Source organism: Mchenga conophoros, linkage group LG23 (genome assembly GCF_057382185.1).
Source record: "Mchenga conophoros isolate Kocher_MC1m ecotype Shallow Benthic linkage group LG23, M_conophoros_male_GT1.1, whole genome shotgun sequence".
Taxonomy (NCBI): domain Eukaryota; kingdom Metazoa; phylum Chordata; class Actinopteri; order Cichliformes; family Cichlidae; genus Mchenga; species Mchenga conophoros.
Window position 1 is genome coordinate 21,439,702 of NC_140547.1, and position 19,003 is coordinate 21,458,704.

Here is a 19,003-nt window from a genome sequence, read left to right on the forward strand (position 1 = left end):
TAATAGCTTATGCTCAGTCTGTACCTTTCAGGAGATTTTTAATGCAGTTATTCGTAGCATTTTAGTAAACAAGTTAATTACTAACAACTCACTAACTATCATCTGTTCCTGTGTCTATATAGTTTATGAATAGAGCTCGCTAATCAGGCATCAACATGGTCATAGTCATAATTGAGGTTTTATAAAGCAATGGGTGAATCCACACCTCTGGGTTATTAAGATAAAAGCTACTGTTTTGTTTTTTTTAATTTAGAAATGTTTTTATTTTTTTTGTCATGAAAATTTGTAGAGTCAGCAAGGCGCCTTCTATGGGTAAAGATGCCAAATTTGAATAGTGGCTTCTACTAGTTACACACAATTTGCCAATTTTTGCACATTTCAGGTCAATAGATGGTAGTTTAATTTAATTTTGTTTTATTTTTAATTTCAGTGCAGTTTAATTTAATGTAGCCTGTTTATTTTCTCTTTTTATGAGCTTTTTTTAATACTGAACATTTCAAGGTGCAAGCAAATAAAATAAGTTTAGTAAAACACCTGGATGAGAAAATAATGGGTTCGTGCTTCGAGACTAAAAGGTGAGGGAGAGAGTCTCATTAAAAACAAGTGTGAGTACGATGCTAATGACACACACACACACACACACACACACACACACACGCACACAGATGCAGACACACATACAGAGAGTAAAATGGAGTGCAAATGGAGCGATAATGGGGAAAAGGTAGTTGAACCTTGAATGTGAAAAGCAGCCTCTTTCCTAACACACACACTGTGCATTTAAAACACACGCGGTGTAATGAGGCAGCAGGTCAGCGGTGTGTTGAGCCAGTGTCGACACTGAGGAGCAGGCAGGAGACGAGGCGAGAGCGGCCACAGGGAACCATCAAATCAATTAACGTCCACTTCCAAAAAATACAACAGGAGGAAGCTCTGCGCTCAGCCTCGCAGCGCCTCCTCCTCCTCTTCTCACTCTGCTCTGGAGGAGGCGGAGTCTGCGTCCAGCTTTATTAGCATGAATTTGGATAACGAACAGTGGTCCTCTGACTGTGAGGTTAGGATGTGAGGCGAACAGAAACATTTTTCACCTGATGAAATCTGTAGTTTCATGTGTTCACTACATGTTAATATTTCTGGATCGACATCAAGCATCCAGAAGAAATGAAATAATCTCAAAAAATCTCAATATTCAGATTTTAAATTTCTCTAATGCTTCGAGAGTTATTTTAGTTATTATTATTATTTATTTAAAATAAAAGGGTGCTGGCGACACCTTTTTATTTTTTTATTTCACCAAAAATTATACATTTATACATTTTCTCGCTGACACTTCAATTTTAATTTGAGTAAATTATCTTTTTTTCATGTTTTTGTTCCATAAATTTTTTTAATTTTGAACTGAATTGGAATTAAGTCAAGAGAATATAATTGTTTCCTAAATTTTTAAGATGCTTAAAAAAAGTTGACATAGTGAGAAAATCTAATTTGTTGTTAATCTTTGAGTTTTTGTTTTTTTAATTGAGTTTTTCCCTCACAGTATATAGCCACTATTATGTTTTAAACCAGTTATATGATCCTCTGATAGCACACACATAGTTAGTACTGTTATGATCTCAGATAATTACTGTAGAATAACGTCTTAGTGAGGATACTGGAAACACAACAGCTGATTGACATTAAAATACTGAAAAACCAGAGATAAGTAAAATAAATTTAATTTGGAATGAAGTAACCAGTGATTTAGCAGAAGTCATAATTCCCACATGACCTGAACACAGCATAGACTAAAGCAGCAGAATAATCTGTGTGAACGTAATGAGTTGCTCGTTTAAAAATGAAACCTGGCACGTTTCAGCTGAGCTCCATTTTCAGATGATTAACAACATAATGTAATGTCTTTCTGGCGCTCAAACAGCCCGCTGAGATCCACCGCTGCATTACCACCACAGAAGAAGAAAAAGAATAAGACGACAAAAATGCAATTGAAGCCACTGGGAGCTGAAGAGGGATTTTCACACGTTCTGCTGCAATTACTGTCGACGCCGCTGTGCGATCACAGCAGGCTCGTTTCTTAAACGCCGACCCCGAACACAAACAGCAGCCCCTCTCTCGCTCTCTCCTGTCGAGGCGGCGCCTAATCAGAGATGCGATTTGTTCATTAGGAGAGTACAAACGAGGCCGCGGCAGCGACTCGAGAGGCCACGATTAGAGCTCGCTAATTGCCTGATTTGCTCGTCAGGAGACCCCCTCCTCACTCTCTGCTGCTCCACACAAGGGGAGCTTGTTTGCAACAAATTAAGAGCCACTTCAGGTGCTCTCCTCGCTGTCGCAGCAGGGACGTTTCGCAGTGGAGACGGTCTCCTTCTTTCATTCCTTTAAAACGGCGCGATCAAGCAGCTCAGGAAGGAGAAGAAGTCCAGAGAAAAGGAAGCGGCTTTGAAGGGAGAAGAGAAGCGGGAGATGAATGGATGAACAGAGGGAGGGGAGGAAGAAACAGGAGTGACGGCGAATCCGTCCCTCTCCTTCTCCTAATGATCTGGTTGGAGGACCCAGGAGAGCCCCTCACTCTAATTGATGTCAAGTGTGTGATTTCACTGTTAATCAAGGCCGAAGCTTCAAACACACAGAGCGAGCGAGCAGAGTAGACAGGAAGTCTCACCTGTTTGATGGGGATGGCTCGCCCGCTGCCGATGCTGTCGGCTCGAGCCTCCAGGCCCTTCTTGTCCTTGTCCGCCTCGTTCGCCTTTCTCGACTGTGGAGAAGACCAGATAAGAAGAGTTAGTATCAACACATCAGGCAAAAACCACAACATATCAGTTTAGTAAAAGTCAACAGCTACTGCAGACATGTCTGATATGCAGAGTGATTAAATCATCTTTAGTCAAGAAAACTCTAAAAAATCCTGGAAGAGTTCAAAGAGAAGGGACTAACTGATGATTCAGTTACTAAAAATATACTGATTCCAGTTGACTGATTATTCATTTAACATGTCATCAAACAACAAAGGCCAACTTGGGCTTAGACATAAAAGTACCAAAAGCTGCTACTCGATGTCCACTAGAAGCTGGCTCAAAAAGCCAGTCAGTCCCCATAGACTCACATATTAAAATGCCCAACTTTACACCCAAAATATATGATGGCTGTAAAAGCCAGCTACAGAAACTGTTTTGATCTCAAAAAATATATTTCCCCCATCATACAGGATAGGGGGTGAATTTCTTTACAACTTACCTGTTTAAATTGTATTAAGTTGAATTAAAGTGTTTTTTATTAGGTGCAGCTGTAGCTGCAAAGCTTTACCTCAGATAGCTGGAGTCCCTGAAACTGGACTGTGTTTGAACTGATTGAAATTTTATAATAAACAGCATCACATCATCAGCATACAGTGACAGTTTACTTTCAGTCTGTGACTTTGCTCTTTCAGTTCGTGCTCAGTAAAATGTGGAAGATATTCACACCAGCTATTTTCCAACAGCTGATGAATCTCATGTGCTCAAACTGGAAGCTCTGAAAGATTTTACAGTAGGAAAGAAAAAAAGAATAAAAGAGCGACTTTTTTACACGACTTTAGGGAGTTTTAAAACATGTAAACATGATCATTTATAAGGTCAAGAGGACGTAAAGTTCTTTCTCAATACCACAGACAAAGAAAAAGAAAAGCCATTTGTGCATCAAGCCATCAAGTCACCACGCAAAGCAGTTTGGTTAATCTACAGGTGCTTCCAAGCCTCACGGGTTTATCATGAAAATGTAACAATCAAATGCTTGGGAGGAACAAGAGAGTAGACACACGCACACGTTTCACATTTGATGTCAGAGAAAATAATACTCTTTTGTGACTTTTATACTTTATAGCAGAAGTCATAAAACAACTTTGGATGCAGTCTATGATAATCTTATGCTATATAAAACTAAAACAATTTAGCTTTAACAAAAGACTATGACTAAAACTAACACTAAATTAGCTGTTACAGTTAACATTGCAAAACTGAAACGGGCAGCAAACTGCAATCGTGCTTTATTAAAACTATTTCTGGGACTCCCATATAGCGAAAAATCAGGTATTTCAAAACTGTTCTTGGATTTAAAATCAGGCGTAATAATGAGAACATTGAGTGGGAACGTTTGAACCTGGACAGATTCCTAATATTTAGTCTCTTTTTATAAATTTACACGCAAAAGCTTTGTGATAGATTAGAAATGATGTCCATAACTACAAAACCGGAAGTCTGGTGCAATATTTTTTTCCGTGGCTTCTGTGGGCTGCGTGTTTGATGGCGACTCACGGTGAAGAGGTTGGAGCGGCGTTTAGACTGCTTGCGGACGGGTGTTGGCGTGTTGGTGGTCTGCGGGACGTCGATACGGAGCTCCTTCTGGCTGGTGCTCGGTGTTGACGGCACAGATGACGAGTAGTCGCTCAAACTGCCGCCACCATTACTCGTCTGAAAGGACGGAGGAGCAGAAAAGCAGGAAAAGATCAAAGGAGAGAGAAGGAAGCAGAGTCATATTGTTTTAGCGTGAAATCTGAGAGTGTTTTGAAAATGGGGGGTCATGGCTAAGGTGCAGTTTCCTGGAGTACTTGACAGTAATCAGACAGAGCTGAGAAAGCACAGAGGGCCGTCTGTAAGGACAGCGGAGAGATAAACGCCACTCTCTTGGGGGACGCGGGAGCTGAGCGATGGCTTTTTAATGAGAAATCGATGCAGGACTGAAGGATGAGGATCGAAGTGTTTAACGGCCTGAAGCTCGAGCTGCACACAGTGTGGTTCAGGCAGATGTTGGAGCAGTTTGTTTGTTGTTCATGTTCTCCAGGAATGTGTTTGATTTTTGATATAGGCGTCTTTGCTAAAAGCTATGAACACTGAGTGCAAATGTCTCTTTATTTCAGAAAAATCTGATTGGTTTAATTGATCATTTAGACTAAAGGTCCACTGAGGATTTTTTTTCCAGAGCTTTCAGCTTCATCTCACCATGCTTCAGCAGAGATAGGCTGTGATTTACTGCCAAGACCAAGATTTTATTGCCCTTAGTATCTAGTTAAATCAATTCATTCACAACAACAGTCTCCTCAAGCCAGAGGAAACCCCAACAGTTAATGGCCCACTTTCAGCAAAAACTTAGTGACGGTGGAAAGGAAAAACTCCATTTTAACAAGAAGAAACCTCCAGCAGAACCAGGCTCGGGTATCTGTTGCGACAGGTTGGGGATGAGAAGAGGGCTCTAACTAAAAAGCCCATTTAGCAGCTGTTCATATCGTCACATGACCTTCATCAGCTCAGACACAGTTCACCAGGTCAGCTAACTCATTCAAACTCTATGGGCTGGTATGGTAACACCTAATATTACAAATTAACCATCACAAGAAGGATTCATCAGCTCCATTATACTAACTTCTGTATAATGTAATTAGTGCAATGGCACAAAGTGAAGGTGTTCAACTACAATCAAAGAGGCTAGCTGACAACATGTGACATGGTGCCTCTTTAGCTGACTGATGAACCAGCAGTGCTATGTAATGACTGTAAACCAATGTAATGCAAATGTGACTCTGTGTGACCTCTGACCTGGCTGATGTGGACGGCTGACACTTGTGTGGCGCAGACAGACGAGTGACTCGGGGAGTTGGGGAGTGACTTGCAAGGCCCGATGGACAACTGCTGTTTCTTCCTGGTGGCCACGATCTTCTGGGCAACTGCAACACACAAAACACACACAAATCAGACCAAAGTACACCGAAACACTCAGTGAGGTCCAACAACCAGTGAGGTGACTACAAAAAGAAAATATCAGTGCTCAAAGAGGAACATGGTGTCCCCCTTTTAGGTTTTAAAAATCAGCACCACCTACTGCCTGCTGTCATCATCACATCCTCGGGGTGAAGTGTGTTCATGTCTGGCATCATGTAAAAAAGAAAAAAGCGTCTGTGTCTGGTTTTATTGAGCTGTAACCAGCCCCTCTCTCAGTTTGGTGGTTTTATTAAAGTGTATATAAAGCTCAGAGGAGCCGTTTTACAGTCTAAAAGCAGCTAAGGGTTTAACCCAGGAGCCACAAACAAGGCAGTGAAAGTCACCATTTACATTTTCACTTTAATTTAGAAAAAAAAAAAAAAAAAAAAAGGGGGGGGGGGGGAATCACCTTTTGTCCATTAAAACCCAGAATACGTCTGAAACAAACGTACAAACGTGACTGTTTGAATTCCTAATTCTTCTGTCATTGTTTTAAATTAGGCATCTTCCACATTATAACCACATGGAGTCTCTTAACATCATTTCTACTGATGTTTTTATGATCCTCAGTACAACTCTAGTCAAGTTGAGGCAGGGAAGATCCAAGCATTCTCTCCTCTGATTGGCTGCTCATAATGGCTGGGGGAGGAGGGTTCTTCATTGACTGACGAGGACCTTTTAGGATATTAATGGGAGAATAATGACTGCTCGGCACTGTTGAGAGTGGTGGAGGGCTTCAATGTCAGATTTATGATTTAAAATCATACAGTGGTCAGACTAAACCGCACTCTTTCACTTATAATGTTGAACGTCTTCACCAACATCAGCTGGTGTCCTGAGCACCACCCTGAGGGGACAAAGTACTGCTACATTATGACAAAAGTTTACCTCTCTTCAATCCAATGAAGTGTTTTTAGCTCAAGAATCAGCAGAAGTTTGATTTACACCACTAAAAGTAAGTTTTTGGAAGGCTAGCAATTTTCAATTTAAACAGTTGTTTTATTTGTTGCAATCTGGTGGTTTTATAGAAGGTGATATAAGTTCAAACACCTACTGAAAGGGGCTAACTGGTGGCAGGCAAAGTATAGCTTATATATAGTCCTAGAGACCGGTAGCTGCTTCCATGTGAACAACTAGTTGCTAAGTTGGCAATTGATTGTTGGCTGTTGCCGGGTGAAATCAGTTTCAAAGAGAGTGCTGCACAAAAAACCTGATTGCGATTGGTTTGGTCACCCGTAGATGCAATTGCAATGCCAGCAACCTCTAGCAACTACTTGCCAACCTGTTGGGGACTGCACAATTTTTTCTAGCCGCCCATGGTCGCCATGGAGCTATTAACTGGTCTCTAGGCTTGTGTGTCTGAGGCTGTATGTGGCTACAGCTGGTTTAGCCCTCAGCAGTATATTTCTCACGTTCTCTTCATGTTTTTCTAATATGCAGGCTGACAGTAGCAATCTAATGTTGACATATATAATTAGCTCCCAAAATCAATGAAAACGTTAAACATTAAGTTGGAATAAACATAGGATAGCGTAGTACTTATATTATTATATTTCAAAATTTCAGAGATTTCCCCCTAAATATCGTCTATTTGTATCACGTCTTTTTGTTTTTCTAGTATTAATTAAATCTTTCGAAATTTCTTCTGTTTTCTGACAACAGTCCTTTACAACTCCTGGAGGAAAACCTGGTCCTTTCAAACTGAAAACAACAGTAAAGGTCTTTGGTTGAATGGTGTTCACACAGCGCGCTCAGTCAGTCAGTCTCACCAGCCTCCGTAAATAATTACACTAAAATCTGGTCCCAGCAGGTCAGCACCAAAGCTCGGAGCGATCAAACTGTTGTGTCTGTCTGATGATGTGCTGGTGGAGCCGAGTGTTGGACAGGAGACAGGAGAGAGTTAAGACTTTAGTGACTCCATTATCTCTGTTCCAATAAACACTGGCCTGTTTCATGCTCTCGCAGATGAAGCCATTGTTTTAATTGGGCTCGTTAAAGGCCCCGGCTTCGTTAATGAGGACCCAGTCGTAAACATTTACCTCCAGGTGACACGGGGCCGAGCCAAGGGCAGCAAAGAGAGAGAAGAAACTCGGAGGTGTTTAAAAGAAGCCTCTGCGGCACGATGGAGCCATTCAGAACAAAAACAGACAATGAAAGGGAGCGAGTCTGATCAAAAATCGCTGCTTTTAGCTCCACGGGATCAACGTTAATGCTGAGACGGTGATTAGCTTGTTTGATGAAGCTTGGACACATTTGGTCTGACACTGATTGCGGGATTTTTCTACTGAATTCGCACCAACAGTTTCTCCTTGATAAGAACACTTTTGTAATTGTCCTCTGCAAAATTTAACAAACTTTCACCACCAGGGGGCACCCATTTACCAGTGTGTGTATCTTGCATAATAAAGGTTACATATCGTATCAGTTGTTATCTTGTGGTGCAGACTGGAATTACAACAAAGTACAGTCTACATCACATCTGTCATACTCAACGCTTGGGGGCCAAATCCAGCCATGTGGCAGATTTAATCCAGCCTAATGATCAATTTAGGTTTTAAAAAATTGCAGAGTTGCCATTTTTATATTTTATGTCGATTCATGTCATACTAGAGGCCTCATCTGTATGTTGCATGTAGACTACAAAAGGTCAAGATCCTTTTATCTTTACTATTGTATTGAAAATACCCACAGTAATCTGATTTTCATTTTCATGCCTTTAAGAAAAAGAAAATTAAAGATTGATTATGTTGGCAGTAGATTATTGTTTGATTAAATTGTTTAATGGATAAACGACTGTTCGTTTACTGAGGCCCTTTTGGGATATGCAACATCATCCAGGACAGTGGGGATGGACTTGTAGACTCCTGGATGGATGGACGGATCTCCTGCCTTTCAAGTGTGTCCCTTTGTAAAAATGAGCTTGACAGCCCTGGTCTAGCTCAGCTTCAGTTTATCTGATTTTGATCAGTTTCTGGAACGTGTGAAATGATTTTGAAGTTCTCAAATCATCTCATATCACCAGAGATTTTCACTGTTGTCTTTATGTGAATGACTCTTCTTCTTCTTCTTCACCAACACATTTTTGTTTTCTTCTGGTTTCGTATCAGCTGCACAATGAAAACAACATCAACGTGCTAACTAACACTGCAAAATCAGTGGACGAATACTAGCTCTGTTCTCCAGTGGAGTTTGTGCTGACATAAAGGAAGGATAAACACTTTTTTAGCATCCGTTCTAACAAATTTAAACATTTGCACTTCCTTGCTACATAATATTTATAATGGCAAAACACTCATTAGTAATTCCTACTACTTATTTCAGTTATTATTGGTATACAGGGACACGTTCCTGGATGTGGTTTCACTTTTGATAGGCTCATGGCGGCTAAAGATCGTCCAATATTCATGTTCATCTAATTAATAAATCCATCCCAACAGATTTTTTTTTTTGACAAGGGTAAAGTAAATAGATCATTCAAGTGTTGGATCATTTAACATCTTTAAATTTCTTGTTTTGTTTGAGCAACAGTCCAAAAACGAAACATCTCCAGCTTTTACTAACACCATTTTTTGGAGTTTTCGCTGGTAACGATGTACTGATAGTGACCAGTGGTCAGTTAATGTAGCTCCAGTTAGACTTTTGGCCCTGATCAGAACAAAGTTTGAATCCCAGAGTGAGAAAGTCACAGAGGACTGAGCCTCTCACATGCATGTCAGCGTGTCCGTCCTGCACCTGGCAGGCTGTATATTACTTTAAGTGTTAAGAACAGTTATGATAAGGCTGCGCTAAATATTTAAACTGCACGGTTAATGCAATTTAACTTTATCCATCAATCTCAGTTCTGCTCTGAGAAGCTGCCATTTCTTCTAATGGAAACGTCTCCCCTTTGATCAGATTTATGACGGGGCTGCACCGCCAGCTCACACATAAAGATGAAGGGGAGGGGGGCGGAGCTGACTGCAGCGTTTCACTCTTTACATGTTAAAGTCAAACACCGCAGCTGCTGCAGGTGTGCTATCTGAACGTGTGGTGCTTCAAGGTCACATTAAAAAAAGAAAAAAGAAAATGCTGAGCCAAATGTCACGAAACTTGTTGGAACGGTGGATCATGGTTGGAGGAAAAAGCCAGGAAATTCTAGTATGAATCCAGATCAGTTTTCCTAAAGTATCAAAACAGGAAATTGACTTTGGTTTGATGTTTGTCAAATGACAAAATTATCTGTTCATGTTTATGTGTTTGTTAGAAGTAAAGCTTTATTCAGGAGTACTTTAACTATTTAAGAACAGCCAAAGGAAGAAACCATTAATGTTCAAATCCAGATGACTTGAGCTCGGGTGGGAGACTTTTTTAATGCTGTTTTTGCAAAGGTTTAAATCCATTTGTTTCAAAGGCACCGTGGACACGCGTGTAAATGTAATTTTTGGTTTACTCTCTACTTTTATAAACCCTGAATTTTCAAATCTGATGTGCAGCACGTCTGCTGTTGTTTGGATGACAGGAGCTGCATAAAGGTCCAGTGTAAGATAAGCTACTCTAGTATAACCCAAAAATAAAAACTGTGCAGTCGGCTATTTGCAGATTAGTGTGTTTGTGGTGTCAGTGTGTGAATATTTACACACTGGATGTGATTTTTATATCGCAGGAATGTTTCTGAGTGACTGTTTGACAGAGAGTGTGTGGTCATTAAAGCTCGTTAGTGAGCGCTAACGAAGCATCCTCAGTCTGCACTCTGACATGGACCAAAAAGAAGAAGAAGGAGAAGAGGAGGAGGAGGACCCGCGCGCGTGTGTGTGTGTGTGTTGGGGTTCACGTCGGTGTAATTAGGCTAATTAAATTAGTGCGCTGATGGACGAGGGAGTGCAGGGCTGTCACCCTTGTGCTCCTCCCCCCTCGATCCCTCACACAGAGGTCACCCCCCCTTGCCCCGCCCCTCTCTGACTGGACCAGGCTTCACTTCCCATTACAGCAAATTACATGTTAAACATGTTAAACACACACACATGCATATACACACACACTGAAGCCCAGCAGAAAACAAAGACGACTACAGATCACAGCACAGTTGATTCAACATCATTTCAACTCAGATTTGCGCTAAAATTTAACAGTTTTAATTAAAAAAAATGCTAAAAATTTTAACCAATTTTATTTTTTTATTAACAGCATCATTTACAAAATCTTATTATATTTAGGAATAGTTTCATCATGCTAGAAAAAACTTGGAGTTTAAAATGGTTTCTTATATGATTAATGTCCAAATGGTTTTGTGTAATTTTTAGAGCTAAAATGCAGAAGCATAAACAGGTTCCAGCAAAGGTGTGAATGTAATTCTGCATTTTATGAAAGTTAAGTAATTCTGGTTAAAAGACGACATGCAGTTTAAACACAAAGGTTTTTAATCTTTTGGCAGGTTTTTCTAGTACTGACTGGTCCAATGTTTCAATATAACCAAACTCAGGAGGTGAAACATCTGAACTAGAGAAGCTGAAATGTCAAAAACTGACAGGTTCTCTCTCAGATGTGAATACTGTTTGGTTTTTAATGAGGGTAAATCAATTTTAGTAGAACAAAATAACCTATTTAAACATACAAACATAGGTTTGCAGCATTTATGAGAAACATTTTAGCTACTTCCTGACATTACTTAGACACTTTGGTCCAATTTTTTAATAAAACCACATCAGGGAACCTAAATGTTTAACTTGAATGTGAAACTTTTGCTACAAAATTGTTAGAATTGATTTTTTTAAATAAAAATATAAAAGCTGTCAAACTGTTAAAAGTAACTTTTTTCAGCTAAAATGCCCAAAATGAACCAGCTACAGTTCACATGTGATTATTATTGGATCTGTTGGATCATTAACTAATTAGATTCTTACAAGTATCCATATATAATCATACACGATGATATTCTTATGTGTTAAAATTTCAGGTTCATCAAAGCTTCGGTGGGTTGAAATAAAGTAAAATGATGGTTTAACGGCATAAAATACAGAATGAAACCTTCCTCCTCCTCTTCCTCACCCCTCCCTAGCTCAAAAAACGTCATTACAACAAGCGGGCCAATTATGTTTAATGCTAAGTGTTGTGGTCATTCATGCAACTTCCTCATCTCGGTGCCGCCGCTGCGACTCATCAAAGCCTCTATTACATTTAACACACACACACACACACACACACACACACACACACACACACACACACACACACACACACACACACACACACACACACACACACACACACACACACACACAAATCAAGTCAAATCAGTGCCAATCAGCATTTCTGCACTGCAAGCTTCTGCCTGTCGCCATGACGCCCCAGCTGACTACGAGGCCGAATATGAGCATTGGGTAATTAAAGCCCCGCCCCCATCTCGACCACTGGGCCAACCGGCCGCGATTGATGGCGTCTGAAAGCGCAGCGAAGGTCACTAAAGCACAATCGATACGCTCAGAAACATCAGCTCCATCATAAAGTGTGACCTCACCCTCCATCGACATGCGTGCAAAATGTCATTTAAATCAGAGAACAAGAAGAAAGTTTGCAGAATCGATCAATAAATAAATGCATCGATCAGCCTCCAATAACAGCTATTACACTGCTGTTTTAAATCAATCAATCAATAACAGATATTTCACAAAAGTAAGAATACGGTGAAGAAAAGTGTATGTAGAGCACAAACATCTCCCACCAAAGTCCATTCAAAACCTTCAGCATTTAAGAAAATCTGCTACGTAGGGTTTTTTTTATTTAAGATTTTTAATATAATATATAATGTAAAGTATTTTTCCTGTGTGATTGATTTTTAAATAATGTGTAAATAATTTTGAAGTATTATTTTTGTATAAATGAAACTTCCTGGTGATAAGATGACGTCTCAACTGGTTTAAGTTAACAACTACATTAAAACAAAGCAACAAATAAAATAAAAAACTATACAAATTTAATGCAAGTAGGTTTCAGACATTATTTGTTCACCAACTTCCTGTTTGTGTGCAGGCTTTTATTTTGTAAACAGGTGAACCAACAGGTGATACTGGGAATCAGCTCGACGGCAGCACGATTGTAGCTCACACAATAAGATAAACATTTACATACACACCATAACGTATAGACAGGGGTGTGTCCAAAGACAAGCCAAAAGGTGCCCCTACCCCATATAAACCCATGATAACAACAACGATAATAATAATAATAATAATAATAATAATAATAATAATGTTAGAAATAATAGTAATGATAAAGTCCCCATTGCTGTTTCACGCTCGTGTGTCTTCTTCTCTGTCTCTAAATGGTAAATTATACTTATGTTGTGCTTTTCTACTCCTACTACAAGCGTCATTCACACACACACAAACACACACACATTTATATGAGCGCCTTTTTCTTCCCATAAACACGTTTAACATAACATCCACACACTGACACACATCGGGGCTACTCAGGGTTCAGCATCTTGCTCAACAGCCAGGAATCAAACCACCAACCTTCTTAGCTGACAACCCCACTTGAGCCATCTGTCACACATCTGACCGACACACTGCAGTTAAAGCGGACTCAAATTTAAACCCACAAACACACACACACAGTAAAAATATAAATACCCACTAACACAAACACACGCACGTATTCAGAGCTGCAGGCTGCTGCATCGTTCTGCTGGGTGATTAGAAAACTGATTAATTTGGGATAATGACGAGAAGAATACAAGGAGACAGTGTCTCACACACGCACACACACACAGACACACACACACACAGAGTGGAATAATTAAGAGGATAATAAGGCAGCGTTTAGTGTGGAAAGCTTCCTCCTGGGCCGACCGCACACACACACACACACACACACACACACACACACACACACACACACACACACACACACACACACAGCAGCTCTTCTTCTCTTACAATTAAAAGTCTGCAGTGTTTCGCTCCTCTGAGGATTCGACTGTTTCCTGTGCTCGACACAGCGAGCCTCTGCTGCTGCTGCTGCACTGCCCCCTGCAGGACACACTCAGCAATGACTGCCCACAGATGATGGATGAAGACTTGTGTCTGTTCCTTCTCTGGACATGCTGTCTCATCACACACAGACACACACACACACGCTGCACTTTACAGGGACTTCATCCGCCACAGAAAGTAGTCCCCATAGATGAACTGCACTGAGCGTTAAACTATTTCAACCTGATTTGAAGAAGAAGCCGATGATACTTTCTTATATCCTTTACAACATTTTTGTCTGTTTTGAGTTTATTTATTAAAAATAAATGCAAAAGCATGAAATTAAGAGATGTAAGAAATACTCTTAGTTCCCCTGAAATGAGGCGACGCTGCACAGAGGGGATCACCTGCCTCTTTTTCAGCTTAACTTCTGTTTCCGTACAGAAAAGTTTATATATGAGCCAAAGATCTGCGGGAGATATGAAACAAGCAGGTTAAGAGGTGATCATGTCACCTGATGTGATGACTACCAGCTAAAATTTACATATGAAATGCCCTTAAATCAGGGGTGGGAAACTCCAGGCCTCGAGGGCCGGTGTCCCTACAGGTTTTAGATGTATCCTTGAACCAACACAGCTGATTTAAATGGCTAAATGAGCTCCTGCAGTTCTCCAGAGGCCTGGTAACGAACTAATCATGTGATTCAGGTGTGTTGACCCAAGGTGAGATCTAAAACCTGCAGGACACTGGCCCTTGGGGCCTGGAATTGCCCACCCCTGCCTTAAATCATTAGCAGGGCTTTTATTGTTAAAATCTGCATCCAGGATCAAAACAAAGCAATCAAACGCCTTATTTCGTCACGTTCATTCCACCTCAAACCATCGTCAGGTTAGCTCTGGATTCAGCCTCATATCACAGCATGGTTGGTCACCTGTGGGCGGGTCAACACTGAAGAGAACGTCTCTGAAATCCAGAATCAGGAGTTTGAAAATGAAGTGTTTAACATCTGGGCTCCATCTCAGTACATGAAGTTTTCTGCACTAACATGCAGTCTATCTACCTCACCTTGACATATTTTTATTTCTGTGACTTTGATTGCTAAATGTCTGCTTCAGGCTTTGGTTAAGCTGTGAATCATTAAACAATCGTAAAGCGGACGACAGATTTCCCAGCTCTTCGTCGTCATCAGTCAGAGAGCAAACCTGTAACCCTGTAAACCGAGCCTGAGCGGCAGAATCTGATCAGACCCACTCAAAGTGAAACTCAGGTGGACGCGAAAGAAGCCAGAGGCCGTCAGAGTCGCTGCTAATTAACCGCTGAGTCCGTGTCATCCATTTCTCTCTCTAATTACAGCCGTTAACCCCGCGCCTGCCGACCGGTCGCCCGCCCGCCGCTTCATTAACGTCTCTGCTGCCTCTCTTCTTATTAATGTGCTCTCAGAGTGTGAAAAATGAGCCGCAGGGTTTACCATTTGCAATAAGAGAGAGAGAAAAAAAACTTTTCTCCTGAAACCTTTCTGCCGCTTTTTTGTTTGCTCCTGTTGATGATTCAGCTTCACAGATTTGTGTCTTTCTGTCCTAAAACTGTTGCATTCAGAGCGATCAAACATTTGAAAATGCTCCTGTTGAATGTCTGAAAGAGGTTCAGCACTGCAGTCACACAGCACAAAGCAGGATGGGTAAAAGAGTAGCAGCTAAAGGCCTTCATCACTCATTGGTGATGTCAGAAAGCCAAACAAACGATCATCTGGGTGATTCAGTCCAATCAACCAAAGACTTCTCAGTCTTAGGCAGGCCTAAGATTTCTGTTTGGTAAAGGTCCACTCTACTACTGCTGCTGCTGGGACGTAACACAAGCAGTGGTGAAACATAACTGGGTACGCATACTCATGTTGTAGGGCCAAGTTCACAGTTTGGTAAATCTTTGTTGGTGCAGCAGAAATAAATTATGACGTCTTTAGACACTTTCACACATGAACTGGTGGTTTCCAGAAATCCTGTCTCGATGCATCCTCACACTGGAAATAGAAATGAACGTGTTACATGTGGAGAGCGTGCAGGAGGCAGGACAAAAAGCTGAAACCACAGGTGCAGGTGGTTTTTCAAAAACAGCCCTCTTGGCTCCTGCCTGGAACGTCCATTATCAAATGATGTAAGACAACTTCACAAACCCAGAACTGAAACTCAGTAATGAGATGATCATAAGTCTGGACCTCCATAGCGAGGAAGTCTCGTGCCAGGTGGCTTGAGGTGAATTCATGAACCCAGACGTGAAGCACGGCAGAGGTCACCTCTGCCGTGCTTCACGTCTGGGTTCATAAGGCTTCAGTCCAAGGAAGTCCCAAACCATATCAAACATCCAGCAAAAATCAACTCGGGAAGAATTCATGGACACAAAAATTAAATGTGGATGAAGGAGCATCACAAATTTGGGCTTTCAGATCCAATGAATCACCAAGAAATTGCCTCAGACAAAATCACAAACACAAAGAAAATCACGGTCAGGACTCGCATCACAGTTTGGGCCCAGAAAGTCTAATACTCAACCAAACATGTAGCACCAAACGACTTAAGATGGTGGAGGTGGCATCGTAAGTTTGGGCCTTCAGACGCAATGAACCTATGAACCAATACGTGAAGAATGGCCGAGGCAACACTGTAAACTGGGGGCTTCAAACCAAGGAAGACGCCAAACATCAGGTGATATACTTCACAAACCTAAAGCTCAGTTACATTGAGGTTTGAGGCTTCTAATTGGGACTTAACTAAAGATACGTCACTTTTTATGGCTTCTTCCCAGTAACTACACCACAGAATGACTTTGAACAGGGGAAATCCACCCTCAGAAATCACAGGTTGCTCTTGTTCAGTAAAGGTTGTTAAACTGTTTGTCAGTTACGTACCTAAACACACTGTGTCTTTGTGTCACTGTGACTTAGACACAGATCAGATCACATATTTATTCACTCATTTAATGCAGATGTGCATGCAGTGTCTGGGTCAGTCAGGACCTTGACGGCTCCGGACACTCTCCTGCTCCTCCTCTTTGTCCTTCCTCCCGCTGTAATGTCTGATTCTTTTATTAATCCCGTTGGGGAATTGTCTCTTTTTGTAGCCCCCCACCTTCCTCCCCCCGCTATGATAAAACTTAATTGCTGTTCGGTTTGAGCTAAATAGCTGAGCGGGTCCATTTAAGTCTTAATTGATGTGTGATTAAGAGCGTTCGAATGGCTCCGGCCGGGACGTTGGAGGAGGAGGAGGGAGTGTGCCGGGGAGGAATGTCACCTTCCCAGAGGACTGGACTCTGGTTTCCCGGTCGTGTTGGACACTTTTCCCTGACAGATGGCTGCTTACCATCCTGGAAGACTCGCTCCACGTTGAGGCCGTAGGTGGCGCAGGTTTCATAGTAGGTGCATCGTTTGAGGTCGTTGGAGAGCTTCCTGGCCCGGGTATCGTCGATCACCCTCGGGTTGGTCGAGCTGATGGCGTCTGAGAGGGAAATGACAAAGAAAGAGCTTGAGTCTAACTTTAAATCCACATTTTACAGTAAAAGAAAGAAACTCAAAGGCACCAATCTATTTTTATTCAGGCGTTTACCCTAATGTAGGTATATAAGGTGTCATAAATATAATAAAAGCCGTAAGACTGACTCAGTCATGTATTTTATTAGATTTCTGGCCTGTAGAATCAGAAGGAACGCCTCCACATCAGCGCTGTGGCTCATGAAGGTGAAAAGAAACAAGAGCCCAGACTTTAACTAGGAAAACTTCAGCAGTACTCTGGCGCCATCTGCTGGTTATGAGAGTAATAAGCACGTTTGGATTAAGCTACTTCCAAGTGCAACAAAATAGGTAGTAACAACAGCTCTAGAGAGGACCGGCTCATGCAAAAATCTGCCAAATAACATCTATTAGTAATATTTGTAATTATTTATACGAGAGTATTTCACTTTAAGGAATGAACGCCTCCATGAACAACACTAGAATTACTTTAAAATGACTCAGATGTCACTGGAGGTGACATGAAGAACCTGTCCTGTGTTTAAAGACGTTTCCTCCTGTTTTAATGTTTGAGGGACCACATGTGTCAAAGTAATTGCTCCTGTTATCACTGTACCTGCCTCTGTTTTATTTAACCTATCTGCTAAAGAATGTAGAACCAACTCTTAGATGTGCTGGCTGTTAAACTCAACATGGGTTCATGTTGGTTTTTTCAGGTGAACACCAGGAAAAAAGGATGACAGAGGCAGGCAGATGTTATACAGGTAACTTTAACTGCGGCTGGAAATGAATATCAGAATGTGGATGCGGCGTCCTGAGATGATTTCAGTGATTACACAAACACTGGGTCTTTATTGTTGCTCGTTTGTGGAGAATATTTGTGCTCTCTGGTGTTTCTCTCCGCCTGCAGCTTACAGGGACAAACTCAGTGAGACTGTAAATACATTCATACATACAAGATTTCAGCTCAGTAACAGCACAGCAGGACTCTGCTTCAAGAGTCAAGAGTCGTCAACACAGCTAGGCTTTCATTGTTTTTTGGCTGACTCAACAAAACCTAAAACCCCAGCAGGAGATAACAGGTATCATGCTGGTGGTTTTCATCTTTCTTTGCTACCTGCTTCAGGCTCTCTTCCTCAGAAAATCATCCCTATGAGTGCCCCTACACCAATCAGACATGTTAAAACCAGAGATGGACCGATCCGATATTACGTATCGTATCGGTCTGATACTGACCTAAATTACTGGATCAGATATCGGAGAGAAATAAAAAATGTAATCCGATCCAAAGTATCACAAAATCACCTCACAAAACACGCTACTTGGCATAACCCAGCTCAGCGCATCGGAGCAGTATGTGTCACGTGATAGAGCGGCTGTTGTCTGCGAGACCTGTCGGTGGTCTGTTGGAGCATTTGGAGCCTCGCTACATGCTTCCTAACCGCGGCATTTCATCTCGGCGAAAACTATCCCAGAGAAGTAAAACAAGTGGGAAGCGATTTGTCTCGTATTTCAGTTAGAATTAAAAAGTAGACACAAAGCTGGAGTTATTCTGTCTTTGCTGCGCAGTTGCATCCACTTCTCTCATTCACTCCCCCTCCCTCTCCTGTTATTACTTCAAACATGAAACTGATCAATGATCAGCTGATCAGCTTTTCTGTCGCAAGTCCCGTCTTTCTTGTTTGTTTATCGCCCACTTTGCGCTAGAAAGAGGAGACCAGCGGATAAACAACAGCAGCACGTTTAAGCTTGATGAGCTGTTGTTAGAATGTATTTAATGCTACTTTCTAGTATCAGCTGATGTTTGCTGGAGCCACAGCTGTAAA

General features: G+C 41.3%; 1 protein-coding gene across 9 annotated transcripts in view; it reads right to left on the reverse strand.

Moving 5' to 3' along the window:
* Positions 1 to 19,003, reverse strand: part of agap1 (ArfGAP with GTPase domain, ankyrin repeat and PH domain 1) — a 188,773-nt gene that overhangs the window by 73,514 nt on the left and 96,256 nt on the right. For 8 of the 9 annotated variants that reach the window (XM_085264875.1, XM_085264878.1, XM_085264876.1 and 5 more), the window contains 4 exons: positions 17,032 to 17,166; positions 5,565 to 5,692; positions 4,287 to 4,442; positions 2,660 to 2,752 (listed from right to left, as the gene is read on the reverse strand). In XM_085264875.1, coding sequence (XP_085121001.1) covers positions 2,660 to 2,752; positions 4,287 to 4,442; positions 5,565 to 5,692; positions 17,032 to 17,166 — 512 coding nt within the window. The remainder of the gene's footprint in view (positions 1 to 2,659; positions 2,753 to 4,286; positions 4,443 to 5,564; positions 5,693 to 17,031; positions 17,167 to 19,003) is intronic. The other variant, XM_085264874.1, reaches the window with a different exon arrangement.